General features: G+C 40.0%; 1 protein-coding gene across 8 annotated transcripts in view; it reads left to right on the top strand.

Annotated features, from left to right (window-relative positions):
• Positions 1-24,644, top strand: part of USP48 (ubiquitin specific peptidase 48) — a 69,048-nt gene extending 44,404 nt beyond the window's left edge. For 7 of the 8 annotated variants that reach the window (XM_032626863.1, XM_032626890.1, XM_032626873.1 and 4 more), the window contains 13 exons: positions 442-513; positions 6,842-6,966; positions 7,130-7,252; positions 7,549-7,610; positions 7,876-7,986; positions 8,567-8,697; positions 9,025-9,131; positions 11,335-11,439; positions 15,039-15,194; positions 18,832-18,957; positions 20,538-20,586; positions 23,016-23,042; positions 24,103-24,644. In XM_032626863.1, coding sequence (XP_032482754.1) covers positions 442-513; positions 6,842-6,966; positions 7,130-7,252; positions 7,549-7,610; positions 7,876-7,986; positions 8,567-8,697; positions 9,025-9,131; positions 11,335-11,439; positions 15,039-15,194; positions 18,832-18,957; positions 20,538-20,586; positions 23,016-23,042; positions 24,103-24,125 — 1,217 coding nt within the window. In that variant the 3' untranslated portion in view covers positions 24,126-24,644. Of the gene's footprint in view, positions 1-441; positions 514-6,841; positions 6,967-7,129; positions 7,253-7,548; positions 7,611-7,875; positions 7,987-8,566; positions 8,698-9,024; positions 9,132-11,334; positions 11,440-15,038; positions 15,195-18,831; positions 18,958-20,537; positions 20,587-23,015; positions 23,043-23,916 lie in introns of all 8 variants that reach the window. The other variant, XM_032626900.1, reaches the window with a different exon arrangement.
• Positions 24,645-25,566: the final 922 nt, after the last annotated feature.

Here is a 25,566-nt window from a genome sequence, read left to right as displayed (position 1 = left end):
TTTAAAAATTATATATGTTTGATATGAAATGTTAAATTCTTATTTCATTAGCCTTCTAAAGTTTTCTGTTCTTCCCTAAAGAGTTGATGGATGAAAGTGACATGACATGTAGATGATTATCCTGGTTTATGACACAGTAATCTGAATACCTTGACTAGAATTGATGGAAGGATATGTAAACTGTTTTTCAGTTTGAAAAAATGCATATTTTCTTGCATAACCCCAATCTTTAAAAAGCAAAACTGCCGTTCAGAAATTTTTCTTTCCTTTAAGGGAAAGAAATGAAACACTTCTTAGCAGGACTGTGTCGAATCACTTGGGTCTAATTTTTAAAATGTTTTAAAGTTTTCTGTGTTTGAAATTGTGTAGAGTAGTATCTTTGCTACTTTGAAATTTAAATACAACAGTAGAAGAGTTATTATCTGTATTTCTTTTGATTAGATGAATCAAAGGAAGAAAGAAAAGAGGAGGAGGAAGAATTAAATTTTAATGAAGACATTCTGTGCCCACATGGTAAGCTAGATAATGTAAAACTTCTGTTGTTAGCTTTACTTTAGCATATCATATATATTTTGTTAAATATTTTACACTTGAGCTCAGGCCCTAATATGGCAGCCATGGTAGAGCAACTGGTTTTCTAAACTGTTCATGATCCTAATGTTTCTATTCTCTTGCCCTTTTCAACTGTTAGCTTCTACTGCCTACTTTCAAGCCAATGCCTCTCACACATTTCCCTCTCTCCTCGCAAAAAAAATTTAAAATAATAGAATTTCCCCATATTTTATTTTATTTTTTTATTATTATTTTTTTTGTGTGGTACGCGGGCCTCTAACTGTTGTGGCCTCTCCCGTTGCGGAGCACAGGCTCCGGAAGCGCAGGCTCAGCAGCCATGGCTTACGGGCCCAGCCGCTCCGCGGCATGTGGGATCTTCCCGGACTGGGGCACAAACCCGTGTCCCCTGCATCGGCAGGTGGACTCTCAACCACTGCGCCACCAGGGGAGCCCTCCCCATTTTTTAGTGAAGAAACTTATTGTCACTTGTCACATTGAAGGGTTTTCTGAGCTTGAAGGAGAAGAATTTCAGTTATTTCCCATTTATGTGTCTGTGTCTTTGTCCAAATTTGAACACTTTGAAAACAGCATTTGTATATTCTTCTTAGGGCTATTTCTGGTTTAGTTTCTTAGCTACTGTGTACTATATATTCTTAATAATAATTTCCTAATCCTTATTAATCCTGAATATTTGTTTATGTATTTATTTGGTTTTAGTGAGTGCTCATTTGAAATAACTTTTTTTTGAGAGGGACTCCTTATATATGACACATGGTTTGCCATTCTGTCGGCCCTCTGAAAGCCAAAATGGTGTCTACTTCTCAAAGTCTTCTACTGTATAAGTTCCCCACTCACACTTTTTTTTTTTCTAACTCCACCTTGAGAAAAATTGGACCCAGAGGAGCTGGGATGTCAGTGATGAATCTGTTAACACGTTTGCATTTCTTGTTGTGTGCTAATGTATTGCTAATACTCAGAATTCTTTTTTTTTAATTGAAGTATAGTTAATTACTATGTTGTAGTAGTTTCATGTGTACAGCAAATTGATTCAGTTATACATATATGTATTCTTTTTCAGATTCTTTTCCGTTACAGGTTATTATAAGATATTGAGTGTAGTTCCCTGTGCTATACAGTAGGTCCTTGTTGTTTGTCTGTTTTATATATAGTAGTGTATATCTGCTAATCCCAAACTCCTAATTTATTCCCCCTCCACCATCCGCTTTGGTAACTATAAGTTTGTTTTCTGTCGGTGAGTCTGTTTCTGTTTTGTAAATAAGTTCATTTGTATAATTATTTTTTAGATTCCATATATGAGTGATATCATGGTATTTGTCTCTCTGACTTCACTTAATATGATAATCTCTAGGTCTATTCATGTTGCTGCACATGGCATTATTTCATTCTATTTTATGGCTGAGCCTAATACCCAGGCTTCTTGTTGGTCCCAATAAATTCCTTATTTTAGTTCTTACTTCATTGCCTCATTATGAACCCATACATGATGCCTCACCCTTTCCCTCATTCACACCAGTGTGGCGCGGCATGCAGAATCTTAGTTCCTCAACCAGGGATCAAACCTGCGCCCCTTGCTGTGGAAGTACAGACTCTTAACCACTGGACCGCCAAGGAAGTCCCCACACTAGTGGTTTTTTATGAAGAGTCCTGGTGGTGCTAGTGATAGTAGTTGTCACTTGAGTTGTATCTGTGTGCCTATCTTTCTGGACACAATCTCACTGCACTTCACTAGCTGAGTGGCATTCTCATTTACTGGCTACACAACTAGGAAGTGGGGGTGAAGGGTCATCCTGGGATGTGGATTTTTTTTTTTTTTAAACATTTGTAGCATAGATGTGCACATAGCATAAGTGCCTCCATTTTGAGAGTTGAGGAATCTGTAGTAAAATACTAAGTTTTCATGCTTGGTGCTGCTTAGCAGAGTGGAACAATGCCAGAACTCAGACTGTCTTCCTCCTTCGTTCACTGACATTTGGTCTCAGCCCACCTCTCTCATCTTGTCATTTTAGTTTTACAGTTTTGACTAGAAAGCATGGCAGAGCTGAAAGTGATTTCAGGACTTATGCTGCTCCCCTCAGCTTGTCAGAAATTGTAGATGAGCTATTTTTTTTTAGATCTTCTAGCTTGATCTGCAGCTCAGTGGAATTTTGTTGCTGTACCTTGTTATCTTGGGTTTAAAAAGCATAGTTCTCAACTCTTGCTTTTGCGGACGTCACCTGTCAGTGTACCATGTCCACAGGTGCAGGATACAGGACTTCACTTAAAACGTACCCCACTCTTTAGGTTTATATTAAAACTTGTTCCTGAGATGTTGTGATGGTCATCATAGCAAACAGATGATAGACATTTATCAAATGTTTACCTTGTGCCTAGAATTTTTCTAAGTGTATAGATATTAACTCATTTAATCTACACAACAACCCTGAAAGGTCAGTATTACTAGTGTACCGATTGTACTGATGAGTAAGTAAACGGAGGCACAGAGAGGTGAGAGTCGTTTGCTAAAGGGTGCCACACTTAATGCATAGGTTTCCCCTAGTTATATAATTGTCTGAAATTCTTTTTCTTTGAAAATTTGAAGGACTACTGTATCTTTCAATGTACCATTTGTCCAAAGCCCTCTTAGGCAGTTTTTGTCCCTTCCACTTTCGGTAGCTTGTTAAGATCTCTGTCCACAGCATCGTGACACCTTACCCTGTGCAGGTCCTAATTCATTTATTGCTCGGGGGATTCTGTGGAAGCCATGCACATGTGTGAGGGCAGGGGACTGCCAGCTTCCCTGTTTGGGTGTCCTGGCTGGGCCGTTTCACTGGAGAATTCTCTCTTTGATTATCTCTTCTTGGACTGCTCAGATTTCTCCATAAGGATCTTTCATTCTCTTGCCTGGAAAATGCAGAGCTGGCTGTCACTTCCAGGGCTGTAAAGAAGAGGGCTTGGGAGTCTCTGCATTCTGTATGGAAACATTCACTTATCCACATCTCAGTGTACTACCTCTTATCTCAGCTTTGTGTCCCCCAGTGCAGAGGCCTTAGGTTTTATATCATCAGAGAAGCTTGTGTTGTCTTTTGTGGATAGCGGGGGCAGGTATCTGTAGGGTGTATAGAAGGGCAACTCAGAATTTTAACTGCCTCTTAGATAGTCTTTTAGTCTGTTCTCTTCTGGGTACCCCTAATTCCTGGATTTGTGGGGCCAGTTCTGTGTAGTAAATTGGGTTACTTCTTTTGTCAGTTTAGAATTCATTTTTCTTGTCTTATCCATCCACCTGTAAGCTTCTAAAATATTTGTTTCTGTTGTCCCATCTGTTTTCTTTTATCCATCATTATGATTTTGTATCTTTAAAAAAGCTCCCCTTACTGTGGTTTAATGGTGTTTCAGGAGGAACTGGAAGTAAATGTAGTTTTAAAACATTTTTATCGGGCTTCCCTGGTGGCGCAGTGGGTGGGAGTCCGCCTGCTGATGCAGGGAATGCGGGTCTGTGCCCCAGTCCAGGAGGATCGCCACGGGGCGGCTGGGCCTGTGAGCCATGGCCGCTGGGCCTGCGCGTCTGGAGCCTGTGCTCTGCGATGGTGAGAGGCCCGTGTACCGCAAAAAAAAAAAAAAAACGAAAGAAAAAAACATTTTTATCTGGAAGTCCATGTTTGCATTTTTATATTCTAAAGCCTGTGTATATTTATCATGGATTTTGTGTGAATTAATAATGGATTATATATTCCATTATGTGATTGGCTACTATCATAGGGTTTAGCATTTACTGCAGATATTCCTTATCCATCAGGCTTTCTTATCCATTTCATTTTATATTCATTTAATGGTTAACAACTTCATTAACTACCTTGTTTATTATACCTGTTTACTTAGCAGCTGAGCAGTTTTTTAATTTATTCTTTTACAAGTTCTTTGGACATTGTGTGCCCCCCAAAGTATTAGAGTTTGAACTAGACTTTGTCGGGGAAGGGATTTATCCAGAATCTAAACTCACTGTTAACTAGATTTCTATTTTTACCAGAAGAATCTTTGGGGATTAGGTTATCGAATTATGTTTGGTGAATTCAATCTCTCATGACTAGTTTGATCTTGTATTGGGAGATGTTGCTTACAAAATGATTTTAGTTTATTGGCTTTCTTTTAAGATTTAAGAAGCAATGTTATATATTGCAGGATACAAGTCTAATTTCTAAAAATTCATATGTCACAAGTAAAAGTTTATTGTGGTGAGGTCGAACTATTCAGATACATTAAATCATGGTAGTTATTAAAATGATGTGAAACTAAATTTAGAAACATGACTAGGGGTAGAGTAGAGGACTTTCTGATTAATACTGACTTGGCAGTATTTAATATTGACTGCAGTATTTAATTTCTGACTGCAGTGAAGTGACTTATTAAGATACATTGCTGATTTTAGAAATAAACTTGCGTTCTTTTCTAATTACCTGAGTAATGCACATCTTACAATACAGCCAGTCATAAAGTAAAAGCACCCTTACATCAAAACAAGAGGCAGTGTATTCAGAGTGTCTGGAATCCTGTTTAAAATATGTGTTTGTATATTTGCATTATTGTTTCCTGTATTCTCCCTTTATGAACCAGATTGGGTTATAACATATGTATACAGAGGAACGGTCCCTTAAAAAAAAAAAAAGGAAACCACTTAAAAAGTATAATTGCCCTGGAGTTCTTTCTTTCTTTTCTTTTTTTTTAATTAATTAATTTATTTATTTTTGGCTGTGTTGGGTCTTCGTTGCTGCGTGCAGGCTTTCTCTAGTTGCGGCGAGTGGGAGCCACTCTTTGATGAGGTGCACAAGCTTCTCATTGCGGTGGCTTCTCTTGTTGCGGAGCAAGGGCTTGTGGCACGCGGCCTCTAGAGCGCAGGCTCAGTAGTTGTGGTTCACGGGGTTAGTTGCTCCGCCGCATGTGGGATCTTCCCGGACCGGGGTTTGAACACGTGTCCCCTGCATTGGCAAGCGGATTCTTAACCACTGCGCCACCAGGGAAGCCTCAGGATAGCATTTTAAAGTAAGTTTTCATAACCTTAGAGGAAATTTGTTAACAGCCTACTCAGAAATAAAGTTAATTTTTACATTGTGATCTATTTTCTCTGGTAATAAGTATATTAAAGCAAAGTAATCATTTCTTAGGATTAGTCAAAGCTCAATAAGAGGTCACGGATGGAAGTTAAGAAGATGCATTTTGAGGCATTAGAAATTATGGGGTTTAGATGAGAGAGGTCTGGTTTCATATCCTAGCTCCATTATCCACCAGTTGTGATCCTTGGTGTATTAATTTCTCTGATTCTTGGTTTATTTATTGTTAAAAAACACATAAAGCAAAGAATCAGGATACTGCATTTAGAAAGCCCCTGGCTTTTTTACTCATGTAAACATGCAAGTATCTTGCCAATGGGGGTAGAAACACATTTTCCTTTGGAAACTTAAAGATGGTTTTCTGGGTAAAGAACCATATAGGTACTATATGCAGTTCACTAATTATCTACTGGGAACAGCTGACGCAGTAGAAACTGGAACCACAAACACAGTGAGGGGTTGAGTGAGGGGAAGGGCCTGAAATGCCGGAAGTATCAGTCAGCCGAGGAGGGGCTGCTGGGATTGAGGGTCACTGCCATCTGGGCGTTCCTGTGATCTTCAGAGGAAATGAAGGGTCATGGTGACTAGCACTCTGCTTATTCTCTTCTAGGATTTTTAAAGATCCACGGGGTTCAGGGTGTTCGCAGTAGTAATAGCAAACTAACTGGGTCAATTGACTGGAGATGGTTTTACGATTGAACAGTAGATTGCTTTACCATTTAAGCGTGAGTCTCACACAACTTTGAAAATAGCATTTCAATTCGGGATGGATTTAGTAAAGTAATAAGGTAAAACGGAGAAAATACATCCTGCAGGAAATCGTGGCATTTGAATGTGGGCGGAGATGAAATACAAAATACTGTTAAACAACCCCTGGGGTGGCACAGGGACACCAGGATCCCTGGAAGCCCTTTTAGTGCTTCCTTCACTGGTAGGAAGAAAGGCCTAGATTAAGGACAAAGGAATGGCTGGCTTCTTTAGAATTAGATGAAATTAAAAATTTAGAGACTTTGAAACTAAGGAAAGAGAGAGAGAATTACAGTACTTTAGAACAGAAGGAGAAGAGGCCCTACAAATTTGTCTTAAGTTTAAGAAATATAAAATAGATTTTTGGAGGGTATATATTGATTTTTTTTTTTTAACCTTTTCTCTCTACTCCGGCCCCCCCCCTGCCCTTTTTGACTTAGGGGAGTTATGCATATCTGAAAATGAAAGAAGGCTTGTTTCTAAAGAGGCTTGGAGCAAACTGCAGCAGTACTTCCCAAAGGCTCCCGAGTTTCCAAGTTACAAAGAATGCTGTTCACAGTGCAAGGTGCTGCACGCTGTCCTGACATCTGTGGAAATTATAATGCCACCTCCCTGGATTGACTTCCCAGGAGAATTGACATTGCACTCTTGGTAGGGGCTAGGGAGGAGGCAGGTCCTGTGCTGTCAGCAGGAGATGGTTGATTGCTTCCTGCTTCCTTCTCTTTCAGATTTTAGAAAGAGAAGGAGAAGAAAATGAAGCCTTGCATAAGATGATTGCAAATGAGCAAAAGACTTCTCTTCCAAATTTGTTCCAGGACAAAAACAGACCGTGTCTCAGTAACTGGCCAGAGGTATAATGATTCCCACAGAGGATAGAATTCATCTCACCTTTGTAAGGCCCTTGCCAAATTCCTGAAGAACAGTGGTTTCAGAACAACTGAGAGCTTCTCTAATTCTCATTTGTATAGTTTTCTTATCCGGGGGATTTTACTCTTAGTTCTGGTTGCTTGGTAGAGGGCTGTATTTTCATTTTATTTATGAAGCTTGAAAGAGGAAAACCACAGTATATGGAGACATTTTCCCTATAGGATTTAGGTTAAGAATGCAGTGAATTAATGGATACTTTCATCTGATTTTTCTATTCTAGGACACGGATGTCCTCTACATTGTGTCACAGTTCTTTGTAGAAGAATGGCGAAAATTTGTTAGGTATATACCAAAAATTTTCTATTTCCTTTTTTATTGTTGATTTTATTATTTTCAAGAATTCATGGATCCTGATCGTAGTACCTTACTTTTACTAGCATATACTGAAAGTTTTATTTTCTAATAATCTAAATGAATAATCCTGAGAGACACATTAATTACTATCATTAAAATATATCTCTAATTTAAAAATAATCATCGTAAAAAAATCTTCTCTTTAGTCGTGCAGTAGTGAAGTATATTGACCCTCTTTGTTTCATTTGAGTAGAAAACCTACAAGGTGTAGTCCTGTGTCATCAGTTGGAAACAGTGCTCTTCTGTGTCCTCACGGGGGACTCATGTTTACATTTGCTTCCATGACCAAAGAAGATTCTAAACTGTGAGTTTCTTCTCTTCATGTGATTTTTTTTTTTTTCTAGTGATTAATAGAACATGTTTAGGAAATTTCTTGTCTGACATAAAGAGTCTGTTTTAAGAATCTGTTTGAATTGTGGGGTTATTTCCTCTGGTATTCTCTGCTAGGTGGAGCACTAGCCTTTAAAAAAAAAAAAAAAAAAAAAAAAAAAGACTGCTTCTCCATAAAAATCAAGAGGCTGCCTGAGGCTACCTTGCTCTTGTTCCTCCCTTCTCCTTCCTGGAGCCCTGCTTTCTCCTTCCAAGCTGCTGGTACCCAGGACAGTGTCTCTAGGTTACATCATATAGAATTTATCCCTCTGTAGCTAAGTTCTTTACTCAACTTTGGTTTTTGAGGTTTAGCCATGTTGATCCATGTATTGATAACTTCGGTCCATTTTGTTTTACTGCTATTGTAACATTTTTATGTATGAAAAAACTACTGTTCCTTGTTGATGTATCTTTTCCTTCTTAATTTGTTTGTATTAAATATTGGTTTTGATAATTCTGGTTTAGAGATGGACTATGTCCTTGTGTCTTAAAGCATGTTGTGTTTTTTTGCACAGTATAGCTCTCATATGGCCCAGTGAGTGGCAAATGATACAAAAGCTCTTTGTCGTGGATCATGTAATTAAAATCATGAGAACTGAAGGAGGAGATGCAAACCTTTCAGAAACACAGTATATTTCTGAGCCTAGTAAGTTTTCATATCGCTCTTGGTTTATGTAGTTAAAAGTTGGCGTTTTAAGGGGGAAGGAAAGAGTATGTCAATATTGTATTTTCTACTTAAAGATCATGTGGTGTTCCAAAGTATATTCCGCAGATGGGAAGTATCATAATTACCTCAGTATTAGTATGTTTGTCGACAGTAAATGGATTTCCTTATTTGCATACAATAGAATACAACGGTTAACAGAAAATATGAGTAATATTTTGATGAATACACTCTGGTAACTTTGATATGTTCTTTTAGATCTTTCATTCTTTGACAGTAATTCCTCAACCACTGCTTTTCTTTTTAAAGAACTCTGTCCAGAATGTAGAGAAGGGTTATTGTGTCAACAGCAGAGGGACCTGCGTGAATACACTCAAGCCACCATCTACGTCCATAAAGTCGTGGATAATAAGAAGGTACCAGTCCCTCTTGTGGTCGTGCCTAGTAATGATCAAGCTTGCCTTTTGACTTGCTGTTGGATTTTCACTGAGGATGGCCTAGGGTTGCCTTATTTTTTTTTTTGGTGTGAGGGGATGGTGCAGGCGGAGCCATTGGACTAGAACTGAAAAGGAATAGTTATGTGATTTATGTGGATCTAGTCAGTTATTAATCGAAACACAAATATTGATTGTCAGCTGTGTGCTAGGAATGGTCTTGGTGATGAGGATACAGGTGGTGCAGAAGACAGAGAAGTTACCTACCGTCAAGAATATTTGTACCTAGTGAGGTAGATCAAGAATAAGCCCATAAATTCATAAGATAATTTCAGACAAGAACAAGTACTTTGAAGGAAATCTAGCGAAGTAAAGTGAGAGACGGATAGAGGCGGAGGTGCATTGTTAGACAGGGCATGGGTATGAAAGGTGCGTCAGAGGAGGAGTTGTTTTACCTAAGCATTAACTGTCAGAGAGTCAGCCTGTGACATGTAGTGCAGGCAAAACCATAAGCCTAATGTGCTCAAGCAACAGAGTAAGTTGTATCTAAGAGCAGCCCTGCCCAGTGGAGCTTTCTGCAGTGATGGAGATGTTCTGTATCTACACCGTAGCCATTAGCCGCATTTGACTGTGGAGCACTGAAATGTGTCTAGGGTGACTTGAGGAACTGAGTTTTTAATTCACTTTAATTTAAATAGCCATGTGTCACCTCTGGCTACCACAGTGGACAGCACTGGTCTAGAGAAGAGTTTCTTCCAAGGAGGGAAAGTGATAGGTGATGAGGGATCAAATTTTATCGGCCTTTATACATCATACCAAGGATTTGGGATCTTATTCTAAGCGTAGATGTAAGCCACTGGAGTTTCAAGAGAGGTCATGGTGTGTTCTCATTTATGCTTTCAAAAAGTCACCCTGGCCATTGTGTTTGGAGTTGGTAAGGGCATAACGGAAAGAAGGACGGCCAGTTTAGAGCCTCTTGCATTTTTTTAATCTATAAAGGGTAGGTGAAGTAGACAGATTTGGTTATTATTTGGGAGCCAGGGGTGTTGCTTTGGATTGTTTTTGGAGCATTTTCACTATATTAGGAATGGCTCTTAGGTAGATCCTGACCTATATCTCTGGACATCTTGTTAATTTGATTCCAAGGTTTTGGGAATTAAAGACAAAATAGAATGTGTTTTATTTGATGATAGTTACCAAACACATTATTTTAGAAGGGTAACTTACGAATTATGCTCTAACGGTCTAGGGTTTTGCTTCACAAGTTGAATTAAGGCCTCATTTCCTAATTCGCTGAGAAAATGAAGTTGAGTAAAAATGTCTCAATTTTTCCCCTAGAATTTTCTTATATCTTTTGTACCTATTAGTGCATGTATATATTGGTATCTAGTACAAAATAGTATCCAATTTAGGTAAAGTTTTATTATTATTTTTTAGTTTGATAGCAGTATTTCATCCATCCTTCATTTTCTCAGTCTCAAGGAGCATTGGGACTCCTGTCTGAACTTGAAAAGGCTTGACGATCAGTGTACTAGGGAAAATGTAGAGCAATTTTGAACTTCTACAAAATAACATCATTGTAAAATCTGATAACTGTTCCGCAGAGACCGCTTACATTTACGGCAAACACATTAAATACAAGAATAAATCATAGGATAAGAACTAACATGTTAAAAGAGCACAGAAAAGAGAGAGAGCCCTCGAGTCTTGATCCTCTATCTGATCTATTACCCCACCATTGAAAAAGGTGTGCCTCTTCTTGATAAAGGTGGCCAGTCAAAGCCCCACAGCTGGGCTTCCCTGGTGGCACAGTGGTTGAGAATCTGCCTGCCAATGCAGGGGACACGGGTTGGAGCCCTAGTCTGGGAAGATCCCACATGCTACAGAGCAACTAAGCCCGTGTGCCACAACTACTGAGCCTGCGCTCCAGAGCACACGAGCCACAACTCCAGAGCCCGCGTGCCACAACTACTGAAGCCCACGCGCCTAGAGCCTGTTCTCCACAACGAAGAGAAGCCACCATTCGCCACAACTAGAGAAAGCCCGCATGCAGCAATGAAGACCCAACGCAACCAAAGATAGATAAATAAATGTATTTTAAAAAATTTTTTTTAAGCCCCACAGCCTCCATAGCTCGCCTTCCTAGGGTCTGACCTACTTTTCTGTCTTTTCCTGACACATTCAGGTGATGAAGGATTCAGCTCCAGAGCTAAATGTGAGTAGTTCTGAAACAGAGGAGGATAAGGAAGAAGCTAAACCGGATGGAGAAAAAGATCCAGATTTTAATCAAGTATGTGTTGAAGCTGCTCTTCATTGTTACACCTTTTGCTGTTCTGAGAGCAGTCACTCTAAGCTCTTGGACATCTCTGCGTAGCCTATGCAGGATGTCGGTTCTCAGGACCCCTTTTTTCCTCCCGCTTTCCTGCATTGGGTAGCATGCTGTAGCTGTCCTGATTTCTCACGAAAAGCCATGGGCTACATTACTCTAGAGTTACTATGTGCTATCAAGCAAGAAAGGCTAAAATATACTGAAATGATTCACTTTTTACCTGGAAAGAAAACTTAAACTAACCCATATCTTGGTTTGTTGCTTAATCATGGAATCTTTATGTATGAAAAAATTATTAAACTCAGATTCCCTGACGACAAGGAAAACACACAGTAGCCTTTATAATATTGGAGTTTATAGAAGAGACTTTCGGGTCTCTTACGTGTTAGGCAAATGACTAGAATCAGCATTAATGTTTCATTTTTCTTCTATTAAAATTACCTATTTTCTGTGTATTTTGTTATGGTATTTCTACCCCCTCTTATTTGGTTGCTTGATTATATCCTGCATGTTCACAGCGATATTGGAGAAAAATGTCAAGAACAGGAAGTAATGTGGGAATATGTTTGGTTGATATATGATGTAGATAAGTTTAGCTTCTCAAAAAGTCAGACCATTATACACCAGGATATTCTAGATTTACCTTAAATTCATGGAATTTCTACTCTAATTAGAGTTTAGCTTTAACTAACTAATTAGAGATATTTGTGTTCTTTCTTTACTGCTAAAAAATAGTGTAGTCAGATTATGGTTAGCATCCTCCCTGAAGGAATAAAAGTGATAAAATGGCCATCTGCTGTATCTGTTACAGAGCAGAGATTATCTGGGTTTCTTGGCCTCTCTGTGTATACATACTGATACTGTTACTTCATTTTCAACTGTGATTAAGAAAGTCTGAAAAGCACTCTTGACTTGAATCTTGGTCTCCCTGAGGTAAATGTTACTTGTAGCTTCCCAGCTGGCATAAAGAGATATGTCAGCATTTGTTGATTTTAAAACACCTGTGGAAGAACAAAGTCAGGCGCTGCTGACCGGGATTAGCCACTCCTACCAAATTTGTGTTTCAATCCCTCAGCATTGGAGGGCCCCCTTGTCCCAGTGCTAACCAAATCCATACATTTTATAGGGATGTAGGTTTTCAGTTTTGTGGGATATTTTCCTATAATAAATAATGCCCTCATTAAAATTTATGTACATGTATGCCTTCTGTTCCTTGGGATGGTTTTTGAGATTATTGAGTTAAGTAATATGTCTCTTGAATAGGAGTTTGCAAACGTAACAAACCTTGTTTGTTGTCGACTTGTTTTATGTTCCCATCTCCTCTACAGTCAGTCCATTTTTCAAGTCAGATCTACAAGCTAGTGTATTTGCTTTTTCCATTGATATATTTTAAAGAGAAGTGTTTGTGTCCATCCTGATTTAGGACTCCATTCTCTTTCATTTGCTTGGCCAGCAGTACCATGGTAGTTTATTTATTAGTGGGAGTATGGTGTCATAATCAGTGGGGAATCCCTATTCTTCTGGTAAACTTTGTGAATAAGTTTGTAAAGCAGGATATATATCTGTGTTCTTACTGTCCTTATTTCTGTCATTTCAAGCTTTACTTTTCAGCCTAAGAGTTATTTAGAAAACTTTTAAAAACGTTTTCAAGTGATTTCGATTTTTGGGAAACTCTTAACTTTTTTAATGTCTGGTTTTACCTATTATTGTCATACCCACAGCAATTTTTAAATTGCTGTTCTGTTCCTCAGATGCAGATGACAACAGATTTCACTTTTATAAATACGATAGAGAATATTTGTTGGGGAACATTGTTTTTTATGACATAATTATTTTTTGTACTTTGAACTTTCTTTTGTCTTCCTTCTCATTGTTGTATACTCTAGAATGTTTTAAACATTTTTGTCTTGCAAAAAAGGTGTAACCTTCCGTTTTGAAAAGAGTAGTTGGTCCCAGAAGAATGTCGGCCTCCTCAAATCTTTTTTTTGTAATACGTTGCACTATCTCAGTACAAAGCTTCTGTAACTGCTGTTTTAAATCCTTGTAATATAAAATGATGCATTTCTATTTGTCCTTAATGGAAATAAACAAATCCCCTTTCCTCTAAGCTAGATCAGCCCAGTTCCTTGGACTTTGACCTTATCTACGATTTAGGTTAATAATGTACCCAGTATTGGATATTACTTAGGTAATTGAAAGCCTTCTAAAACCAGTGGATTGCTTTTTGTCAGATAAGTTCGATTTAAATTCTATGGATTTAGAAGAAATTCTGGGAAAGGCTTTTAGACCCATTAAAAAATATATCTTGCTTAATGCTCAGGGCTTTGTTAGTTGGTTGTGTTTTATATTTCTAAAGTAAAGTTTTAGGTTGTAGATATTTTCCCTTATATTCCTAATTGTGAAATTTAGGTCCAATGTCACCTTTTCTTGAATAGTTGAGATTGAGAAAAATGTGTCATGAATTTTTTTTTAAAACTCCCACATTGTTTCTTATGTTAGAATCACCTGTGTGCCTCTTTAGACGCACAGCTAGAGCTGAATCCAGCGCTGTGCAGCACCTAGCCAGTGGCCTATCACCCTGAACAAATGCTCTTCTGTTTACCCCCGATCCTCTCTGCGTTGTACATCTCTGGAGCTCCATTGATGATGCATATGGGTGGCATCTGTGTCCATAATGACCCCTAAACCGCTCTGATTATGCACACGTGACACTCGGTGACAGCTTCGGAAACCAGAGGCAGAGCCTGGGGGTTACCTCATCCAGATTTAATTAAACCAGGGGAAAAGATTATTTTAAAAATCTTGTTTCATTCATTCCCTGTCCTGGTTAGCAGAAGAATCTTGACTGTTAACCTCTTGATGAGGCATTTATTGGAGTATTGTAGAAAGCTACTTGGTTCTCATCTATTTTTTTCTTAAGACTAGTACAATATATATTATATACCCATATGTATGCCTGTACTTTTTGCTGAACCATCTTTAGGTAAATTGTGCACATCATGGCATTCCACCTCCAAGTTCTTAAACCAGCTTATCAGTAAAGACAGTGTCCTGTTTACCCAACCTCAGATTTCTTCACCTATCCCAAATGTGTCTGAAGCGATGTTCCCTCCTCAAACCAGCATACAATTAAGATATGCATTGTTTTGTATCAGTTTAGACTGTTATCCAGAACAGTTATCCTGCCTCCGCACCCCTTTCTTTCCCTTTTGACACTGACTGGATTAAATTTAATAATCTTAAAATTTTTTCAGTTTATCATAATTGTGTCTTTCTAAGGTCAAACTTACTTTGCTTTTAAATCTCCTTTTTATAATACATACATTTTAAAATCCTGGAGCTTATATGCAGTTAGAAGTGTATTTTGTCGTTTAATTTTTTCAGTTTTGTCTGAGCCTACTAAGAACTTCCGGCGAGTTCCTGTTCACTGTTGATATTGAATTTCAAATGGTTAACAGTCTGATAAATCAATTGCTTTTGCTTGCCTGATGAACTTTATGAGCACGGGTCACAGTGTGGGTAATTTCAGTGCTTTCTTTTTTTTCGGATCTTTATTACAGAGCAATGGAGGAACAAAGCGGCAAAAGATATCCCATCAAAATTATATAGCCTACCAAAAGCAAGTTATTCGGCGGAGTATGCGACATAGGAAAGTTCGTGGTGAAAAAGCTCTTCTTGTTTCTGCTAATCAAACATTAAAAGAATTGAAAATTCAGGTGAGGAGAGTATAGCATTTGTTTAATTATGCTCTGAACTTGGAGGACCTTCGCGAGTTTCTGCTTTGCACCTAAGTATTAGGCCATTGAGGGAGGGCTTTTTTGAGTTTAGAATAATACTTGCAGGGTCACCAAATTAAAATGACTCTTTCTTTAGAAAGAGTTTCAAAGTTTTCCAAATTAGCCAAGAATCTTTCTGTGAAGATGAAAAGTATTTTGGGGATTCTGAAACCTTGAGCAGGTTCTGAGTAGCTTTCCAATAATAATGAGAAATGTTGAGAACCATTTAACTTGTTACGTGTTGAGGTGGTTCTTTTTGGAGGTTCATTTTAGATCGTTCCCACTCTATCCCCCCCCGCCCCCTCCATTGCTTTTGCCCGTCAACACAGTGGATGCATTATGAAAATGCCTCACGATACTGTTGTTTCCTGGTAGCAACACTAAAGTACTATAAATGAGCATGCCAATGGGACATCTCAAAACCCAGGAAAAAGAGGCTGATAAATTCAAGATGTACATGAAAAAAAATCTGGCCTCTTATCTGTTCTAGTCACTGATACGGATCCCAGAAGTTGACCGAATTTCCCTCTCTGCTGCCTTCATGCGGCCTGGTTTACTGGTTCTGCATTTTCCCTCGCTGCTGATCCTTATCATTGTAATTGAGGCAAAAGTATAGGCTTCCTTTGAGGGTGTGATGTGTTCCAGATTGTCCCGGGAACAGTATTTCCCTTGGTTGAACCCATGGCTCTGAAAATAAATGTGTTGGCCTGATAGCTTTACTCTGTTATTGTAGCTTTTACATCTGAGAAAGCTTGTTTCTATCACCGGCGTTCTGCCTGTCAGTGGTAAACCTCGAACATTCAAAACCTTTAAATTACAAAAAGAGCCCCTGTGGATAAAGACATTTTCAAAGCCTGTGCTGCTTTTTATTGTGGACTACCCTTTTTAAAGAATAAATCAAAAGTCAGCAGAAATAACCTCTGTCTGTGAGCATGTTACCTGCACAAATGAGTTGCTAGAAGGCAGCAGCTGTTCACAGGAAAGCCCCCAAACGTGCTGTCCTTGGATGGCTCCTTTGCCGTGTCCCTCCTCTCATCTCCCGTCCTGGCTTCGAGGACCACTGTGATCTAAACAGTCCAAAGAAAGGGCAGTGAAGTGTAATTTCCCTTCAGTGATCCGTGGTGGTAGCTTCGAAAGCTCCCACTAGATGGGACCTTTTTGCCCAGCAGCCTGAGCACTGTTAGAGCTTGTGGTGGGCATGCATGTGATCCTCAGCCAGTGGTGGTGGGTGACTTTTTAAGCATGTAGTGTATTTTTTTTGTTGCATGGAGCCTGTCCTCTAGGGTATACTACATTTCCAAGTTAATAGGATGGTAACTACACCCATTTATAGTTGCTTAGTTCATCCACCTGTGAGGCCATAAAGTACAGTTTATCCATCTCCTCTCTCGGAATATGCTTGGTGTTTAATTGTCTTATTCCATTTTCCCAGAGAGAGGTTTTGAGTGGGTAGTATTGCTTGCTGTAGAAAGGAGGAAATTTTCCTTACTTCACTTTCCTTATTGCATTTCCTTATTTCAGCCACACACTCACACCCCCATGGCAAGCAGCATGGAGCCGCTCACCTTGTAGGAACAGAGTTTTCATTGTTCCTTTTATGCCCCACAGATCCACAATGCTGCACCCGCTTGTTAAACAGACCTATAGAATGTTAATTCTTCTGAAGCATTCTCCTAGCACTTACGGTTTATGAATTATTATCATACAGGGCACAGGCCTCCATGCCTTTGGCCTGTTCCCTCATTCTGAAATACCGTTTTCTCCTCACTAGTAAGCACTGTTCATCTTTCACAACATCTTTTCTGCAAAACCTGTCTTGGCCTTCAGCTACACAGCTAACTGCTCCTTTCTGTGTGCTCCGCTAGGAGCAATGTGTACTTTCTGCCACCATCTTCACTGCTTGGTTTTGTCCTCTTGACCTCTCCGGGGTGGGATTATTCACTTTATATTTCCAGTACCTAGCACGGTAGTCAACACATGGGGTAATAAATCTTCATGAGTTGTTGAATGAATTGGAGTGTCCTTGTCTGTGCACTCAAAATATAAAGCATGAGCCTCCACCCCTCAGAGATGGAACTCGTGTCTAGAGGTATTTGCGGTTGGTCCAATGTTGTGTGGTGGTGCAAAGACCCTGTGCATCCCACTTAGGCGTGTGAACTAGCATTCCTACAGTCATGCAGCTGTGACATTGCCCACATTAAGTTGGTATCAGACACTTCCTCTGTAACTGCGCTTTCTTGTTCATGGGTCACATTTACTCACTGGGGCTGTTGCCTCTACCTGATGCCCGTGTGCTGGGCTGCCTTCGGTAGAACTGTCCCGTCAGTACTTCTCATGTACCAGAAATAGGCTCATTGCTTCATACACAAATCATTGATGATGTCAGTGCACTGTAGCTACAGATCCCTGTTTAATCAGTCTCTGCTCGCTTCTGAGAGCCTGATGTCCTTTTGAGAAGTCCAGTTATGAACCTGGCCTAACAGGGAGGAGGCCAGTGTTGTTATCCCTGTTGTTATTTACCTGTGTACTGTTATTAAAATCACTTTTCTGGTCACAGTCTTCCCAGCTGGAAAGCTCTTGGGCCCAATTATATACACAGTTGGTTCAGGGCTGCTTGTTTTGTCTTTCCAGATTTTTCAAAGAGTAGAGGAATAGAGTGCATAAAAGGGTAGAATGGTTTCCCTGTACCATGGATATTGGTGTAATGAGATACATGTAATGGAACATATTCAAGGAGTATGGAACTCAGTTATTTGGCATAATAAAATGAATACTCTAGAATACACCCAAGTGAAGAATTAGAATGTATCATTGAAGGGTACCTATGTGTGCCTCTCTGAGCCCAACTCGTCCTTACTTCGCACTGGTATTTACTCCCTGGACGTGATAAAAATTTTTCTGAATTTGAAAACAATGTTTAAGTATTATGCACAATAGTCTTTCTGAATGTATTCAACTTTTAAGATTTGGTTAGAACTGGGCTGGAGTATATGGCCCCTACCCTTAAGAAATTCATATTCTGGTTCCTAGAGGCAAGACTCGGTCTAAGAATATGTGACAGGCCCAATGGCTGAATTTTGTAGTCCCGGCTGCTCACTAAGGGGATCAAAACGAGAAGAGTCCAGATAGCCTTCTGGTTAATTTAGAGATGGTCTTATGAAAGAATTTGGAACTGACTTGGTTATTAAAACGATGTGGAACCTGGGCATGATAGGAGTGACAGTGACGGCCTTGCTCAAGCCTTATTACCAGAGGAGCTGTCAGCCCAGCCCCACCTTCTGCTCCTTTGTTTTCTCCGCACCCTGACCCTTGGAGAGGTGGTAAGATGCAGAAGACAAGGTCCTGTGGGTATAATTGTCTCCTAATTCTCTATCAGGCCTCCTAAGAATGTTCTCAGATGTATTGGGATTAGAGTCTCAATAGGAATTTAGCAAGCGAGCTGACTGTAAACTGTTGTATCTTTTGTATTCTGGAGTCTTTTATTTTGCCCTCAGAATCTATGCATTATTTCTTCAAATAGGGTAGAAGTCTCAGTGTTTTGCTTTACACAAACTTTGTTTCCTTTATATTGGCACAGATCATGCATGCATTTTCAGTTGCTCCTTTTGACCAGAATCTGTCAATTGATGGAAAGATTTTAAGTGATGACTGTGCCACCCTCGGAACCCTTGGCGTCATTCCCGAATCTGTCATTTTGTTAAAGGTAGGTAACAGCTCTTTACCTGAGGGATTCTCATGTGCAAACTGCGTGCAGTGGTGGTTACAGTTACCTCAGGTTCTCGGCAGGGTGTGGTAAGAAGCTTCTGCTGTGAGAGTTTTGCTGGCCTCTGCATTCTCCATCTCTGGATGAGCCATGAGAGACTTAGAGGAGGTCACAACATCATTGGGTCTTGTGGGGTTTTAATAATTCTTGTTTAAAATAATCTAGATTTAACCTCCTCCCTAACTTTTGGATCAGCGAATTACTTAACCATATTTCTACTATTAAAGCATCTCCACCTTTCCTCATAAGTACAGGAAACAGACATAAGACACAAGTCTTGGCCACAATAGTCAAAATACTTTTGGTTGGCTTAATGGGATTCTTGTCCAGGGTATGGAAATTGGCTTTGGGGAGAATGGATTTAGGAGAGGTAGGTGTGTTTTAGAAAGTAGGGGCTTCTGAGACTTTGTCACAGAAGAAGAATCATTGAACCAGCCTCTTTAGACCAATCCTGCCTTCCCTCAGGGCCTGATTTTGTCACTTTCCTTTGCCTCTTTTGTTTCTTTATGGCTAAAAGCATGCCCCCTGCATGATGTGATAGAATATTTTTCAGGTTTTGAACTGTGAAATACGTTTTTCATACCATAGAGCCTCAATTCTGGTCAGATAAAGTTAGGCCCTGGGAGTGGTCATGCAGACCCATATCTACCCCTACACACACACACCCCTACACACACACACACACACACACACACACACACACACACACACACACCCTCATCCTGCTACCTACCCCCTGGAAATGATGATGCAGGCCCATATCTACCCCTACACACACACACGCACACACACACACACACCCCTCATCCTGCTACCTACCCCCTTCCTGTTTGCTTTTCTTGGAACTGTAGGTTCTGTGGAATTATTTTGAAAGCCTCTTTGGTTTGCTGAATCCTAAGGACGCCGTGTAAAATCCTAGAAACAGCCTGTGTAATTAAAGCGTTTGTACTTCAGATGGGCAGCTAGAGTCCATACTGGACATTGTCCTCTTGGCCCTTGTAGCTAATCCCACCGCAAGCTCAGACTCAGTGCTGGCTTCTGCCTTAACAAGGACATGGGCATTTTCTTCTTGATGTTGAGGCGGGATGAAAATGTATTTTTAACCTAATTGGCATTTTTAGAGGACCATTCTGACTTGATTTCTGCCAACTCACGCCGTCATCCCTGGCGCCTTAAGTCATATCAGTTAGATCAGTATTTAGTAACTCAGGGTACCTGAACCTTTCTGCATCTAAAGGTATGTGAGGAGCAGGAAAACAGTGCCACATCCAGTGTGCAGTCTGTGCGGTTATCAGGGTATTGAGTCTAGACCCACCACCGACAAGGCATCCTTTGTTAATCCTGGACATTGCCAGCTCTGGTTTGAACCCTGTTTTCCACTGGACAGTGTTTGTATTTGTGTCTTGGAGCAACACACTGGTGGGCTCGGGAGCAGCCTTTTGTGTGAGGTGGATGGGACGTTATCCTCCTAGTGGCTTCCACTCCCTTGTGGGTTTGAATTGTTTTCATTTGTTTTCCAGGCTGATGAACCAATTGCAGATTATGCTGCAATGGACGATGTCATGCAAGGTAAAGACCAACTTGTTCTGGGAATTTGTTGAGGAACTTGTTAAAGGAAGGTGGGATTACAGTTATTGATGCTTTAGTCTCCAGTGCTTTTACTTGTAAACGTGAACAGAGCTTCTGCATGTTCAGGTAGAATCTTACATTATTGCTCTGAAAAGATCTTAGTAAGAATGATAGCTATGAAAATTTAGAAAGTGGAGAAAAACAGTACTAACTAATTAATTTACCATAGGAAACAAATGAATGTAAACCTGCAGGCGAAAGAGGTCAACAAAAAGCAAAGCTAATTCAAATTGCAGAGCCTCGGACAGGTACAGAGGAATTGGATGCCCTAGGTGCATTTGAACGTAAGAGTGAGGTCTAAACCTAAAGGCCGGTTGGAAGCTGTATAAGAAGCAGTTAGCTCACTACCTTGCAGATCCTCACAGCCCTTCTCTCCTGTGCCTCTGCTCAACCTGCAGAGTTTGTGTTTCAGCTCTTTGAAGAAATTAACCTAGAAGGGTGATAATGAGGCCCATTACCTACCAAACAGGGAGATCACCCACCAGCTCTTTCTTCAAATACTGGCAGCCCATCCCTTACCTGCCATAGTCGAGGGAAGGGATGATCCTCTGGGGAAACGGGCAATTCAAGAAAACAGCCTACAAATATTTTAAAAAAGTGTTTCATCTCCCAGGTACCCTTGGGTTAAGCCCACCACTGCCCACTCAACAGTTTTTAGGCATCTATTTAGTACCTGACACTTAAACAGGTGGAAATGGACAGCTAGAGAGCACCAGACAGTTCAGCAAAGAGCATGAAACCAAAAGACGTCAGTCAACAGACAGAAAAAAAAGGAGCCCAGAGAAAATAGACAACACAGGAAGAATAAGAAAGCTTAAAAATTAACTATAAACAATACGAGAGAAAGAGCAAAATAGTCTATGTGTAAGGAACATTCAGAGAACAGAAAATAATTCATGAAAATAAAAAATGGGTGCACCAAGGGCCTGGTACAATAAAGTATAAATCTAGGGATAAGAAGACCCTAAAAGCATCTAGAGGTATGGAAGGAAAAACCACATTCACAGGATGAAGAGTCAAGAAGACAAACTAATGGACCCGTGCCCACAAGATTCTGAGGAAAAGTGAGTTTGAATCTAGAATTCTGTAACTAGACAGACTTTATTTTAACGTCACACTTGATGGCTCTTTGAATGTAAGGCCTTAAATTTCTCTCACACACCATTTGCCGAGATACTCTGGGAAGGTGTGCTCTGTTAAATGAGAGAGTAAATCAAGGAAGAAGTCAACAGGGCTTCCCTGGTGGCGCAGTGGTTGAGAGTCCGCCTGCCGATGCAGGGGACACGGGTTCGTGCCCCGGTCCGAGAAGATCCCACATGCCGCGGAGCGGCTGGGCCCGTGAGCCATGGCCGCTGAGCCTGCGCGTCTGGAGCCTGTGCTCCGCAATGGGAGAGGCCACAGCAGTGAAAGGCCCGCGTACCACAAAAAGAAAAAAAAGAAAGTCAACAGTGGAACCCAAAAACATGGATCCAGCATAGGAATAGATGCCCTAGAAGCTGGTGAGGGGGAAATTCCAGGACGGAAGCTGTGCGGCAGGTGTTGAGCACACCCCATCCAGATTGGAGCAGTGGGATGCAGGCTTTGGCCAAGGATGTCCCCTGGGAAGAGTGGAAGTGATAGGTGGTTGTCTTGAGGTTTACAGCTCTTTCAGAGTTTACACTTGAATTGGAGATAGTACAGAGAAAATGAAACACATAAATAATGCAGCAGTTACCAACCCCAGAAAGACAAAGGTCATACCAGACAGGAACTATAACCAAGGTACACCAGGGAGTTCAACTGTGAGCAGTATTATGGGATAAAAAATAATGTAAACATTGGAGATTAGCTTAGCAAAAAATGTCACTGTGTCAGGAGGATGGGTTCCGGGGGCAGGTGGTATGTAAGAGGTGGGGGGAGAACTAAATTTTTATCTTTCCCTGAAATTATTAGATAGTATCTAAAATTATGAATTAGCAATATAAGCATGTTATTTAGAAATACAGAGGTTAAATACCAGAAGTGGCTGCAAGGGCTGAAAGTGGTTCCTTCTAGAGTGTGGGAATGGGAGGCAGAGGGGGAGAGAGGGCCATGGCCACATGGTTTTCTCCAGCCCCCTCCCCCCATCATGCAGAATGTTGGCTCCAGTTACAACCCTTGTTCTCCCAGTATTTGTCTTTTGAGTGATGCATATGTATTGCTTTGATAAAATAAAAACAAAGAGAAAGATTTTCATTTGATTATTATCTATAACTTCAAAGGTAATGTTTATTGGTGAATAAGGTAATGAAAAGTTATTTTAAACTTTTCGTCTTTAGGCATTGAAGTGAACTTATTACTGTCGGTAATGACAATCTTTTCAATTTGGAATTCTGTTTTTTTCCTTCCAGTGTGTATGCCAGAAGAAGGGTTTAAAGGTAAGTTACATTTGTCACGTTTTGTTCATGAATGTCAGAGTCATACTCTAATTTTCTATTAAAGTGAAGCCTATGATTTGATTTTAAAATTTAATTCAATCTGAGTCTCATGACTGAAATTAATTTTAGTTAAATGCATTTTTGATTCAAGCTTCTTCATTATCTGTATCAGCACTCAGGCCTCAGGCCTCAAATAGGGCCTGTGTGATAGACGTATGTACTTCCAGATGTCCATTCTGCTTTTTCTTTCTCATTTCGGGGGGGCAGGTGGGGAATTAGCTAGTGGCGTTTTGATTTTTATACTTAACCTTTTCAAATTCCTCCTGTCAGTCCCATCTTAGAGCAAAACAGTTTGTATGTAACTGATAAGAATTAGAGGAGAAGAATCTGCTGAATTATATTAGGTTCAGTGAAAAGGTTTCATTGATCTATTTAGAATTAGGCATCTTTTGGATTATTACTTTAAATGGATAAACGGCAGTGCCTCCTACTACATCTTGGCCACTATAGTAGTGCACGTAGTCGAATCCAGACCTTTGACATTTACAGATTTAACTGTTGCAGTTTGATTCTATGTGTCCTAGTCCAGAGGTCCATGACAGGTTGCAACTTTGCCCAAGAATGAGGTTGAATCGAATACCGGGGTTTCTTTGCTAAAGCGAACAAGTGAGCCACGCTACTGGCCTAAATAAAGCCTCCCTCTCAGTGCGGCTTTTTGTCTACACGTTCCCACTACACAGAAACTCCTGATGTGGTTAAAACAAAACAAACAAAGCAAAAAATTTATTTATGAAAAATGGCCATCAAATGAAAGCATGAGTAAAATCTGATGAACTTGTGTGAAGATAACTAATAGCCACGTGGCTTTCAACAGGAAGGCGCTTTAGCTGAAAACCTGGAGTCTGCTGATACTTTTTCTTATCCTTCAACGTCAAAAGGCTTCTGTGCTCATTTATTAAGTTGGATATTCCCTGTTGCTGATGCGTTCTTGGCAAATGGAATATATGAACTCTTACCTTGCAGTTCACAACTGTACCTCCACATGTGTTTCTTTTCCCAGGTACTGGTCTTCTTGGACATTAATCTTTTTGAACATTTGCTGACTGCTAAGAAATGACCAGAAAGGAAGAGGAGTTTGACATGTTAGGGCATTACAGAAAAAGTGGATCTAAGAATTAAACCATTACATGACTCCTGCACAAGGCAGAAAAGCATTCAAAAGTGACTGTCCCCAAATGCCTTATGTCAGATAAAGCAGATTGCACTGAAGGCCATCAGACTTGAAGGAAATGTTTCAAATTTTATATTTAAGGGGGGTGGGGGGGGATGGGCAAGTAAAGACTGAAAAAGTTTAGTAGCAGTATCAGTAAATCATGTTTACATATGAGATTTATAGGCACGGGAGGGAATAAAAGTTCTGTTATATTTCCTTGCTTGAGTTTCATACCAGATGCATTGGTCCATAAAGGATTTGTATCACAGTAGATGGGACAACATTCTGCTCTGAACTAAAAGTAATTCTTTAGAGACATAACCTGCTTACCAATACCTGTCTTTGATTCATATTTTACTTTCAATAAAGCATGAAAGTGAAGAACTTGCCGTAATTGTGGAAAAGTGTCTTCAGAGTAGATCCCTCTCCGTGTCGGCTCCAGTGCCCCTGCCTCACATCCTGCCCGCTGGTCTCTGACTTGGTGCTGGGAAAGGAGGGTGCACCTGCGTGTCTCCTGCAACGAGCCAAGGGATTGTGTCTTACTGGTGTCTTCAAAGGCTTTTTATTTCCATGCATTTCAGAAAGAATGGCGAATGTATTACATGTCATAGCATCCTCCAGTTTTACTGTTATTAAAAAGTGGGAAATCAAATACACCTTGCACTTTTGAGAAGTCTGACCACCTTATCTGAAGAGTAAAATGGCCTGAAATACATTTGGAAACTAACACGGGTTCTTATATAAAGTTTCTTCTGCCCATCCTCCAAGTCCGCCATTTCTTGGATCTCACTTCTCTTGTTTTGAAAGCATTCTTCCGAAACACCCAGAAAGGATCTTTTAGATCACATTGTTCAAAAATGAAAAAAAAAATGTGCGCGTGGAGTGTGCCTTGTCATCAGCTCAGGATTGTTGGTTAGCAACACGTGACCAAAGCAGGATTCGTTAGAATATCGGAGGATTTTCAAAGGAATTAAGACTGGAGTTTGTTTCACTGTTTCCTCTGAGTACGTATGTACAACTTTTCGGCCGAGATGCTGACTCAGGCGTCTCTCTTGCTAACACTTTATTTAGCCCTGGGTTTTGCTGGGCTCTTTTTTTTTTTTTTTTTTTTTTTAACCCCTCCCTTTTCTGAAAATTTAAACTGAAATACCGGATGGGGGTGTCAGGTTTCAATTTGAGGACCAGTAACCTTGGCAGCATCCCCTTTGAATAGATCTTTTTATGAGAATAATTATGGCTTTTTGGTAAGATTACAACTTCTTACCTGAGTTTCCCCTCTGTGTTTGCAGTGTCTTCAGTCTGTACCCCCTG

This window comes from Phocoena sinus, chromosome 1 (genome assembly GCF_008692025.1).
Source record: "Phocoena sinus isolate mPhoSin1 chromosome 1, mPhoSin1.pri, whole genome shotgun sequence".
In the NCBI taxonomy this organism is placed as follows: Eukaryota; Metazoa; Chordata; class Mammalia; order Artiodactyla; family Phocoenidae; genus Phocoena; species Phocoena sinus.
This window is presented reverse-complemented; position numbering and strand designations above follow the sequence as displayed.